This window comes from Acinonyx jubatus, chromosome B4, assembly GCF_027475565.1.
Source record: "Acinonyx jubatus isolate Ajub_Pintada_27869175 chromosome B4, VMU_Ajub_asm_v1.0, whole genome shotgun sequence".
In the NCBI taxonomy this organism is placed as follows: Eukaryota; Metazoa; Chordata; class Mammalia; order Carnivora; family Felidae; genus Acinonyx; species Acinonyx jubatus.
In genome coordinates this window covers 76,141,623-76,153,582 of record NC_069387.1, presented here as the reverse complement: position 1 = coordinate 76,153,582, position 11,960 = coordinate 76,141,623, and the positions used below count along the sequence as shown (strand labels likewise).

General features: G+C 44.7%; 1 protein-coding gene across 12 annotated transcripts; it reads right to left on the bottom strand.

Moving 5' to 3' along the window:
• Positions 1 to 2,036: 2,036 nt before the first annotated feature.
• Positions 2,037 to 10,994, bottom strand: LETMD1 (LETM1 domain containing 1). Of its 12 annotated transcripts, none has more exons than XM_027036150.2 (9): positions 10,865 to 10,994; positions 9,782 to 9,933; positions 7,835 to 7,954; positions 7,089 to 7,171; positions 5,375 to 5,561; positions 5,150 to 5,251; positions 4,893 to 5,045; positions 4,370 to 4,466; positions 2,037 to 3,046 (listed from the first exon to the last, which is right to left on the bottom strand). In XM_027036150.2, exons 3-9 carry the CDS (start codon positions 7,940 to 7,942, stop codon positions 2,976 to 2,978), a joined length of 801 nt encoding a protein of 266 aa, XP_026891951.1. In that variant the 5' UTR covers positions 7,943 to 7,954; positions 9,782 to 9,933; positions 10,865 to 10,994; the 3' UTR covers positions 2,037 to 2,975. The 12 variants fall into 12 exon arrangements, with proteins under 12 accessions (XP_026891951.1, XP_026891955.1, XP_014921207.1 ...); XM_027036154.2 differs by having other exon boundaries at positions 7,835 to 7,950; XM_015065721.3 differs by lacking the exon at positions 10,865 to 10,994 and adding an exon at positions 10,483 to 10,645 and having other exon boundaries at positions 7,835 to 7,950; positions 9,782 to 9,954.
• Between the last annotated feature and the right edge of the window lie 966 nt (positions 10,995 to 11,960).

Sequence of the window (11,960 nt, the reverse complement as noted above, 5' to 3'; positions counted from 1 at the left end):
CTTTTCTTTCTGTACTACCCTTGTGGTCCTTGGATATACAGGGTTAAGAGAGTTTTGCTATTCCAGTCCCCCCGCCCTGACAACTGCAAATGTTTATCGGATCCCTCCAACTTGATGCATAAAAATTGGAAGCCAAACGAATTCTTAATTGCTACACACAGCTCCCAGGTTCCAAAGAGTTCAAGTTCTGACTGTTATTTTTGAGATCTATAGAGTGGGACTCAAATTCGGGTCTTACCTCCATGGGGGCACACGGTTCCCGTTCTTCTTATGTCCAGCTCATGTTCTAGGATGCGCTCTGCTAAACACTGCTGAATTCTTATTAGTTCTCTTTGCGTCCATTTTAAAATGGAGTCAGTAGGGAGCAAAAAACACTCTCCACTAGCATCCTTTACGTCACACTTCACTTCTGGTATGGTTTATTGACCAAGAAAGAACAAGTGGAAAACTGTTTGCTTTTGGTGGGGAGAGAACTCTTCCTACTTACCTTGCTCACAAAGCCTTTTCTTGTGGGACGTGAACGCACTCTTTATGTATGTCACAGCAACATTTCACCTAGAAAATCTCTAAACTGAGCCTGTGAGGCCTTGTACTTAAACGGATACGTCTTTTAACCCAGTCTGCCTCTCCAGTTCATTCCTGGTTTTGCTTGGTTTTACATTTGGAGGGGAGTTCTTCAGTACAAGACCTTGTCCCTTCCCATCCTCTAGCCTCACAAGAGAGTCTTAAGCACCCGCGATGTAGACACTATCCCAAGCCAAGCCACACTCCCCCACGATCGGCCATCCCCTTGAATAGAAGGCTGAAGCTTAAACTGCAAACTTTCTTCCTGAAAGCTTATATTGGGAGGGGAGCGTGGGCTCTAAACATTCCCTCCTTAGGAAGGCTCCAGCCTCACCTTTGGAAGTGGATTCCACCTGCTTGGTAAGAGACACTTTAGCCTTTGGGGTCAAGCCAAGAATTGGAATCTCATTATTAAACTCATTGCCAGCCCCCAAGAGATTTGATTTTTCTGAAAAACTAGTTTCTTAATCCAAGTCCGTCCCTCCAGGAACAACACTTCTGACCCCCGCCGATCCCAAGTTTTTAAATGCTGAAATATTAACACTGAGCATTAACTGTCTTGTTAAGCAAAGGGCCTTTTCTACAACCTAGTCCATCTCGTTTCTGGTGCTACCTGAGCTGGACACAGTTCTCGCTCATGGTTGCTAGAAAAGCTAAGCCTAGGCCTCTGATCACAGGACCGTACGGCTTCAGTCCCACTCAGTCTAGGCCTAGATAAAAGAAATCTCTTATTACTGCAACTCTTAAGATTTTCCAGTTTCCTTTCTCATATACTGTACACAGGTAGTATTTTCAATGTGAATCCAAAGCTTGTCTGGTTCTCTGAAAACAATTTTTTTTTTTTTTTTTTTTTTTTTGCCTTTTAGGTCCTTTACATTGTGATAATGCCGTATTTAAAGAGAATATTTAAATGTAATATTAAAGAAATATTCCAAAGAATGGTGTGTTATTCTTTATCCTGGCAGGCCACAACTTACTTACTTGTTAGACAAAGGGTGCTTCTCCAGCGTTGTACATAAAACCAATTAGGTCAGTTAGATATTAATGTTAACAACAGAAATGTTTTACGATGGAAAAACAGAACATTCTCTTTGGAGCGTCAAGAACTTGACGTGCATCGTATGCCCTTATGCACCCAAGCTGGAGCACGCTTGATGCTCCCCTGTTGAAGCTTTTCCCTGTCTATAGTCTGTATCCTGGGGGCTCATCTGCTAATCCCGTTTTCTTTACAATCATATATATATAATCTTTACAGATTATGTATGTATCTATAATATATATAAAATTCTCTGTTCCTGGTTATCGCGTTAAAATTGAGCAGAGGATCAGTGTCAAATCCGTTCCCTCAGAACTTCCATCCCATCAGAAGCTTCTATCCCAACCGACTACGTCTCCATTAGTTAGGTTACGTCTGTCTTGTCAAAGGAGTTTTAGCAAAATCATCCGAGTATGCAGAAGTCACTTCCAGCAGCTGGTTTCAGGCAGTCTTTACTTGGCTTTAAAACAGTGCTTCATGCATTTAACAATAAGTTATTACACGTCACTAGCGTACAGGGACAAAAGCTAAACCCAACGTACTCTCGAACGCAGACCGCTCCCGGGCTCCCAAGCAGGGTGGTCGTTAGTGCCTTGGAGGCTTAATCCAGGGCCCAAAGGCGGCCACTGGCAGTTACAGCCGGACTGCCGCAACTCAGCGGAGGTAGCAGAGTTTAAGATCTGTGGAGGCTGCACCACAGCCCGGAAATTAAGACAAGGGTGGGGTGAAGGCTATAAACACGGAAAGGGTCAAGTGGCACTTGTATTTCCTTGCATCGTTGCCATCAGAATGTTCCCATATATGAATAACTGTTTGCTTTAAAAAAAAAAAAAGTGTTTCACGGACTTGGAAAGGGAGTGGTTAACCCAGTGAGGGGACCAAAAATAAAAATAAAAATAAAAAGCCTATTTTTGGTCACACAAAGGATCGAGGGCAGCATCAAAGGACACGCACAGATGTAAATGCTCCAGTTTCAACAGGGCTGCCCCCCTCCCCAGCCGGAAACTAACAAAAACCCAGCTGTAAAGAATGTGGCAGTGGTTAAGTCCGAGGCTGCTAGGACTTGCCCCACCTGGGGCAAAAGCTCACTTCCTAGGATCTGAACTCAAAATGTCACAATTAAAGCCCCGTACGGAGGCTGCTGCCAGCTCTGGCTGATGGTGAGGAAGTTGGGATGACACTTCTGGTAAGAGGGTCTGTTTCAGTTCCAGCTCCCTCCCTCGAGGGTACCACGCTGGAAAGCCCGCGGGCACCTGCTCCTCTGCCTCCCGCACACCCCCGCCAGGGCACACAGATGCTTTGCCGGCCAGTGCTGTTTGGTACCACGCTGCCATACTGTGTGACTGCAGGATGATGCCACCCGCTCCACGTTCATTCAGCGCCTTGAGCCGGTGTAGTTGATGGAAAGCAGGACCACGTTGTGTAGCAAGAGGGACAGCTCAGCTTCTGAAAACACCATCAATGTTAATGGTTTGGCCAGAGAACAGTCACCTGGGGCGGGGGGGGGAGTGGAGGGGGGTGGGGGGTGGGAGGGGAGGGGGCAGGGCTTGATCCTGGAGTCAGGAAGCCAAGTGCAGGGAGGTGTGACATCGAGAGGCTACTATTCTTGAAGGTCCCCTGCTTCACCCCGGTCCCTGCCACGGATGCTTTCCTTTCCTTCCACCAGGTATTCCTTTCTCCCCATCCTCACTTCTTGCCTCTCATGTGGTGGTGGGAGAAAATTCACAGATGCTAATGGTAGTGAACACTAACTATCGTCACCCTTGGGATTCTTCTGCTAGAGGCTGGTGCTCTGGAAACATTTCTTGGCTCCAAGGAGATTAGTAGGCCTACCCTGCTATTCACAGGCTTAGAAAACATCAAAGCCCAGCCAAAGGTTCCAACAAGTGACTCACAGGCCTAATACGCACCCTCAGATACTTTTTATTTAGCCAATTGTTTTTGATTTTGTGGGGTTTTTTTTTAAAGATTTGTTTTTATTTTCAACTTAAAAAAAAACGTTTTATTTATTTTTGAGAGAGAGACAGAGACAGAGTGTGAGCAGGGGAGAGGCAGAGAGAGAGGGAGACACAGAATCTGAAACAGGCTCCAGGCTCTGAGCTGTCAGCACAGAGCCCGACGCGGGGCTTGAACTCACAAACCGTGAGATCGTGACCTGAGCCAAAGTCGGACGCCTAACCAACTGAGCCACCCAGGTGCCCCAAGATTTATTTTTAAGTCATCTCTACACCCAACGTGGAGCTCGAACTCACAACCCTGAGATCAAGAGTTGTATGCTCTACCGACTGAGCCAGCCAGGTGCTCCAAGTGTTTTTGTTTTGAGTTTGAATGCCTTTAGACTGGCGCTTCTCACCCGGGATAATTCTATTCCCCCTTCCCCCACAGGACATCTAGCAATGTTGGGAGACGTTTTTGATGATCAGAACTGGGGTGGAGGGCGCTACTGACATCTAGTGGGTAGAGGGCAGGGATACTGCTAGATACCCTCTAACGCACATGGTAGCCCCCCAGGACGAAGCATCTATAGTGCTGAGGCTGAGAAACTGCTTCAGACTGGCATGCATGTAGTCTTGGTTCCCACAGTCCCCGCTACTGCCTCTTGTCTTGCACAGTCTACTTCACTACCTGCTTAGCCTCATTTGTAGGCAAATGAGTTTATACACAGGATAAGGGTCTCACAGTACTCACTCATCAACTCCAAAGTAATCTCAGAATAAAATATAAAAATTATTTGAACTTGAGTGGCATAACCACAGGGATGGGTCTTACCTTTCAGGCTGCAGGAAATCTGTAGCCATTCTCCCAGCCAAGTTCGACACCTCTCTTCAGCGATATGGGTAGAATTCAGGCCACGAAGATAACAAGCCTATTATCACCCAGAAGAGAAACAGTCCTCAATAATCACAAGGCAAGTATGGCCATGAACTGTAAACCCACTAATAATTCAAAACCTCTAAGTAAGTTCCAATCTCATCCCCACAAGAAACCTTTCTCTGTGGCAATCTGAACTACAATGGACAAGAAGACAAGCAAAGAGGACTATATAACCAAAAATAGTAGGTCTAAAGAACAGTGTCTCTGGTTTTTGAAAGGCCATAAGCCAAAACTACTCTGGGCAATTCCCTCTCATGAGTTCCCTGAGAAAAAAAGACACAGAAACGAAGTGAAAGAATAAAGAGTTTGGCCTTTGTTCTAACAACCAAAACATGGTGGAGGTCTCTGTAAGCTCCCAGTCCTGTGAGCTCAAAAGCCCACCAAGGATTGAGGGTTGATATTGCCATCAAATTCTTACCGATTTCACTTCCTGAGGGGTCAGGTGGCCAATCCCCAGCTTTGCCAAAGCTTTGTCCAGTTGGTGAATTACAGTGGTATGAGTCTTTAAACGGTGTCTCAACAAGAAAGAAGGCAGATAAGGTGTGAGAAGCATGGCTCGACTCAAGGCTTTCTGTAACGCAACGACACAGGAGGAGAAAGTCAGCACGGCATTACCACACACAGAACCTGAGGCAAGGCGAGGCTGCGGAACAGAGAAAGCCTCGAAGTGCTCACCATTTGCAAAGCATGGAGTTGGTTCATGCCCAGAGGATGGTTAGAGAAACACTCTCTCAGAGCCAGGATATCATGTATTGCTGGGTGGGTACCATGCTGTATCTTGGGAGAGCCAAGAGATTGGTAGAGGTTAGGAAGCTCCTGACTGGCCCTCTTTCCTAGTTTTAGTGCAAACTGGATCTAACAAGAGTCCTAGTTTGCAGGAAGGGTTAGCTAGAGGAATACCTTGGTGCACAGCTCTGTCATATGCCACCGGAGTCCTGCATCAGAAACGAGAGGGATAACCCTTTCTAAATAGCCAAGGATTTCTGGGTGGGACTGCTTCCGGAGAGCATGATAGATATCTAAGAAATCAATTTGTTGCTTTGGGGTCCAGAAATGTTGGATCAGTAGCTGCCTAGGAAACAGGTACCTGAAAGGAAAAGGAATCACAATGTCACTTGCTGAAACCGGCATCTTCAAAGCGATCTAAGAAAGCATTTGGCAGATATGAATACTAGGAAGAAGAAATGGAGACATTACTTCCTACCTCACTGTTCTGTAAATGAGTCTCAGACCAAGGTTTAAGAGACACGGAAGCACAATTTCAAGCAACATTACTGAGGTTTGTGAAAGCAAGCAGTGGTGGAATAGCTTCGCATGCAGTAATTGGATAAAATGACTCCTTTTGAACCAAAGCATCTGAAGAACATATGCTGGACAGACCGGGAGACAGATGCAGACAGAGCTGGTCATTATATGTGATGGTGACAACCTCAAGCTGTTGCACAGTCCGTATGTGTATATAAAATGTGAAAGTCAAATTTGTTTTTTAATTCATTTTCTGCATGTGTGGTGGTTTTAAAGCACGGCCACAAATTCTCTGGCATCCCTCTTATTGAGAAGGAAGGTCTATGTCCCCCTTACTTTTAAATCTGGGTGACTGATTTAACCAATAAAGCAGAGCAGAAGTGAGTCTTTGTGACTTCCAAGGCTAGGTTATAAAAGGCCACCTGGATTCTTATTTGCCGAAACACTCACCCTTGGAGCCCTGAGCTGCCATGTAAGAAGTCCTATTACTCTGAGGCCACCATATTAAAGAGGCCACATATAGGCACTCTGACAGTCCCAGCCTTCCGGCCATCCCTGCTAAGGCACCAGACATAAGAGTGACCTTAGATCATCCAGACCAGTCCATTCATCAGCTAAATATCACTGAGAGACTTCTGTCAACATCACACGGAAGAGAAAAATCAGTCACACACCTGAACCCTGCCCAATTTCCTGACCCACGAAACCATGAAAAGCTATTAAGCTTTGAGGTTGTTTGTTATGTAGCAACAGATAACTAAAAGACACAAGATCAAAGTTTAAAAGTGTCATCTTTGGGGGGGGGGGGGCGGCCTGGGTAGTTCAATCGATTAAGCATCCAACTCTTGACTTCAGCTCAGGTCACATGGCTCACGGTTCGTGAGTTCTAGCCCTACACTGGGCTCTGTGCTGACAGTGCAGAGCCAGCTTGAGATTCTCTCTCTCCTCTCTCTCAAGATAAATAAACTTAAAAAATCAATCAATCAATCATCAAAAGTGTCGTGTTTGGATACAAAGTAAAGATTTATGTGATCAGAATATGAAATGCGTTTCTCTCCTAAAAAAACTGTCCCAAATTGCTAAGCCTCTCAGGGAGTGGGTTGCTGCCTCTAGGGATGATGGAAAAGGTCATAATCTTATTTCACAACACACAGGGGCAGCTGAGAGGCAGGAAAAGTCTACACTACCTACACCTACAGCTAACCCAGTAATCCAAGTGTTACCAAGGGCGGCTAATTAGAAGACTGGAGCAGGAAATGTGATAATCTCTGCCTATTTCTGAAATGGAAAGTTCTTCTTAAAATAATTTTGAATTAAAAAAAAATCTATATATCTTCAATACGCTGGGAAGATAGAAGTCTGTACTCACATTAGCAAGAAGACCAGGTAGTTGGCAAAGGGTGGAATGGAAATAATACCTAGGAAAAGACACTTGGTGACGTCTCGGCGGAACTAAGCAGAAATAAACACAGACGCAGTTTTAACCCAAGTAAGTTCTTAATACAATGGACAATCCCTCCCCCAACACTGTGCAGTAAATTTCTATTACAGGCCAGAGAAGGATCAAGGTTATTTCTATCTACCTCTAGCTGGTAAGTTCCTTGAGGACAGAAGCCCTGATTTGTTCATTTTTGTATCCCAAATAATGTCTAGTACAGGGCCTGGCATTATACCAAATCTCTCAACAAATTCTTCCTGATGTGCCAAATGGGTCCTAGGTTCTCGCTCTCAGTTTCAAAGTCACCACCAAAGTGAACACCATCAAGTCACTACCAAATACTACTTTCCTGCTGCCTTTGGGATCCTTGCAGATTTTTATATATTCAGAAATGAACTCGATTTTAGTGTCCACAACTTTCATTCGGCAAGGATGCCAGAATCTCTATGGAGCTCTGTTGTAGAGGGCTACAACTCCGAATAAACCCAATTCTGACAAATAACCTGATGTTCTTACTTAGTTCGATACTTTGATCTCACAGCAGAGGGGAAAAGGTTGATCAGTGGTGAACAAGATAGGAAAGGAAACAAAACAAAACAAAACAAAAAACACTTGAGATCTTAGTTAACTTTAATTACCTCACCATGAACTTCTGGGTATCTGCCCCCGGCCCATACCTGTCTCAAATGCTCCATCTCCCGGTATGAAAGTTGATGAAACTTTACATTGTGCTTCCACATATATGTCTTTATTCTTCTAGCCTTTTTGGCATCAGCCCAAAACATCTGCAATCCTGCCTCATTGAAGTAGAGGACAGAGTGTAATGTTATCCCAGTGTGAATCTTACCACACAGGTCCCTAACTCCATGTCTAACCCCAATGCACGTACTTGTCGCTCCCCAAAATTACTCTAAATCAGAGCTCTAAACTAGGACACTTAAAACTCTTGTGAGGCCAACTTGTATCTCTTTTCTCATTCTTCTCCCCTGCAACACACTACCTATCTCCCAGCCAAGCCGGCCTTCTGTGGTCTACTATAGAATGGTCTCCCTCTTCTGGTTCATTGCCCGCTCCCTCCTTAAAATGAAAATTCAAGGGGTGCTGGATGGCTTTGTCAGTTGAGCGTCCGACTCTTGATCTCAGCTCAGGCCGTGATCTCACGGCTTATGGGCTCGAGCCTCGCATCAGGCTCTGCGCTGACAGGGTGGAGCCTGCTTGGGGTTCTCTCTCCCTCTCTCTCTCTGCCCTTCACCTACTGTACGCGTGTGCACCCTCTCTCTCTCTTAAAAGAGATAAACATTTAGAAATAAAAAAAAAAATTCAAAAGCTCCCTAACTTCAGGAAGTCTTGCTCAATTAACCTTATGTTTTCCCCAACCAGATATTAACTTATCTTCTTTCTAGAACACTTTTAGAAATAGTATAATTCAACATATTTCTATGGTTCAATTTTTTTCTTCATTCGATGAGTATTCTTACCTTTTATCTAGGGCTTTAGTTCTTAAAAATGCTTTCATATTTATGAATGAAATGATATAATGTGTAGGCTGGCTTCAAAATTATACAGGAGAAGGCAAGTGTATAAATGAAGTAAGACCAGCAGCCATGAGTTGGTAGCTGTTGAAGTGAGACTGAGTATATGGAAATTCATCACATTATTCTCTCTACTTTTGTGTACATTTAAAACTTTACACAATCAAAAACTTAAAAACAAACCAACCAAAATATTTTTTCGGACCTTTTTCTCATTTAATCATAGCTATAAACTGGGAGCTGAGAAAGCAGCCATTCTATTTCTACTTTAGATTTTCCATGAAGCTAGTAATAATCATGATAATATTCACAGCTGACAATATGGTACTTTGTTGTAATTGGTGTTATGATAAAAGTACAGAGTATAATAATAGAGATACATTTATTGAGCACATACTATGATCAGGCCATGAGTACTTTACAAATACTGATGTATTTAATCTTCACAACCATGTGGGCCAATAGGTAGGTTCTATTATTATTTTCTGTATTTTACAGATGAAAAAAACAAGGAACAGAGAGGTTAAGTAACTAGTCCAATCACATAGCCAGTGACAAGCTAGGATTTGAACACAGGCAGTCTGGCACCAGAGTGGACATGTGTCATTATACCATCTCTTAGTAACTAGCTCAGCTTTGATTTTAATGAAAACATCCAGAAAACAAGTATATGTAGTGCAATTTCCACAATATGCTACCTATAGATTTGTGATAACCATTAAACCACATCTGCTTATGGGCCAAGTCCACTGATAAATCACAGGGCAGGTCTGTGCAGCCATAGACATCTGGCCTGGTGCATGTCAAAGAATTTCCATAATAGGCAGCTGCATATGGTTAAGAAAAGTGCAAAAATACCTATAGGCATCCCCCTCCGGATGCTCTCAGAAGTTGTTGTCATAATACTTTTCTAGAAACATTCTCCAGGAGTGCTAACTTAAAAGAATTCGTTTCACGCTCAACCATTTATGAAACAGAACCCCCCCCCCCCCCAGCTCACATCACATAGCAGAACATGCAAACACTCTTACTCATTCTAACTCTTTGACATTGCTCATGAACTGATTCAAGGGATTTCTGTTTTGGTTTTACCTTTCATGAAGATTGTGTACAGGACATAGAAGCGGGGGAAATGACGACCCAAGAAACGATGGTATTTCCCATTAATCACTTTGGTCTTGGTCACCACATAAGAAATCAAGCTCTTCACATCTGCCTTTGGAGAAAGGTGGAGGTTTGAAGACCTACAAGGAAGATCAAAGAGACTATCTGGGCATCAGTCCTGGAGTCCGTTCACACTAATGTAAAACACCAGGTCTCAGGGAATGTATGCTAAGGCCTGAAACTTCTGAAATCCAAGGAAGATCTTGGGCTCAGGAAGAGATAAGCGATCAGAAAAGAAAAACAGATCGGGCAGATGAAAGATCAGACGGGAAGGAATGTTGGGTGTGGGTATGAGTCTGCAGGCAGCGCAAGGCCTGAGGGACCATTTGAACAGCAGGCTAAGGCCAGAGAGATGGGATCCAGACAAGCAGCCGTAAAGCTTGAGTAGAAAAAGGGAGGCTGAAAGAGCTCGGAATACGTGGGGGATTCGGACAATATGGAGCCCTGAAAGTTGAAGCGGGTCAGGAAGCCATATGACTAGTAGGGATCGGGGTGCGAATTCTGAGCAGAATAAAAACCCGGGGCTAGGACGTGTAACGCTAAGAATTAAGAAAAGGCATGCAAACAAGGTTGAGAGACTGGAAGGGCCTGAACATCAGAAACGCTTTCCTTTCTCCCACGTCCCTCACCGAGGGGCCCCCCAGGCCAGGCCAGCGCGAGGGCGAGCAAGTTGCAGCTTCCGGGTGACATAAGGTCCGGGGGTGACCGCCGCACCCCACAGAGCAGCGCGAGCCCAGCACAACCTGGAGAGCGCCATCTTCACAGCGAGGGCGGGGGAGAAGGAAAGAGGTCGTCTTTAGGTCAAAGTTCACTGTACGTCACGTTCGTTCCAGAACGCATGCGTCTTTCCTGAGCGCTGATTGGTATCCATAGACGGCCTGTCTGAGGCTCCCCTGGCGAGGAACCGATGCTAACTAGGTGGCGAAAGAAGGAGCAGGATTGGATGCATCCAGTATTTCCTTGTTTAAAAGCGCCGGAAGCGGGTTGTCCCGAAGGGAATGAGGACTTAACGGCAGTGGTTGGTTTTGCGATCTTGAGGACGTCCTCTCTCTGAGGACCTTGCTGACCCCTCGCGATTCACTAGGGCTTCCTAGCGCCTCCCTTGCCCTCTGTCCTTACTCCGGACTTCGGGGCCTTGAGGCGGTGGAGGGGGGTTGGGGGGGCGGGGACGGTACCAGGTGTCACGGTGGCAGTGACTGGGGCCAAGGCGCCTCCTGGGGGCTGGGACCCGAGGCGCCCTCTAGTGGCGGCGGCCGGGAACTGTCCAGTGTCAGTCGAGGCGATGAGGGAGCGGCCCCTGTGCGCACTGAGTACCTTTTTACTTTAGCCAGCTTTTTCCAAACTAGGTTTGTGGGAAGGTGTCTTTCCTTAAAAGCCTCCTGAAGACCATGGTCGGGTCTGAAGTGTCACTTTTCCGAGACGCTTTCTCTGTCCACTTTATCCAAAGTAATGCCAACAAAAAGGGTACACATTTTCCTCCGTCACCTTGTGTGTGTATATGTGTGTATGTGTATATATATATATATATATATATATATATATATATATATAATGTGATACATTATATATGTATTATACATATATGCGTACATGTGTTATATATAATGTATTATACATGTAAACGTACATGTGTTACATATATATACATATATGTGTTATACATGTATACATACATGTATACATTATATACATATGTATAATGTATATATATACACATTAACTTAAATTGTAGTTAACATGCACGTGCAATATTGGTTTCAAGAGTAGAAGTCAGTGATTTATCCCTTATATACAAAATCCAGTGCTCATCACAAGTGCCCTCTTTAGTACCCCTTACCCTTCTAGCCCATCCCCCACCTCCCTCCCTCATCAACTTACCACTTACATTGTTTATACATTTGTTTCCTTGTTTGGCCGGCTCCCTGAACTAGACTGAGGGCAGGCACCTTCCTGCATTGTTCACTGCTGTACCCTACGCCCAACAATAGACGCCATGCCTGGGATGTATTAGGTGTTCAATAAATATTTTTGAGTAAACTAATTACTGAAACTGGGAAGGATTCTTAGAGGTGGTGCTTAGCTGCTGCCCAGAGTTAGTTTGCTGTCT

Coding starts and splice junctions, on each gene's coding strand:
- LETMD1 (XM_053226243.1), bottom strand. CDS start 10,610: ATGGCGCTCTCCAGGTTGTGCTGGGCTCGCGCTGCTCTGTGGGGTGCG. Junction 7,172..7,834: donor AGATGGAGCATTTGAGACAG/GTATGGGCCGGG, acceptor ATTTCTGCTTAG/TTCCGCCGAGACGTCACCAA. Junction 5,252..5,374: donor TGACAGAGCTGTGCACCAAG/GTATTCCTCTAG, acceptor GGCTCTCCCAAG/ATACAGCATGGTACCCACCC.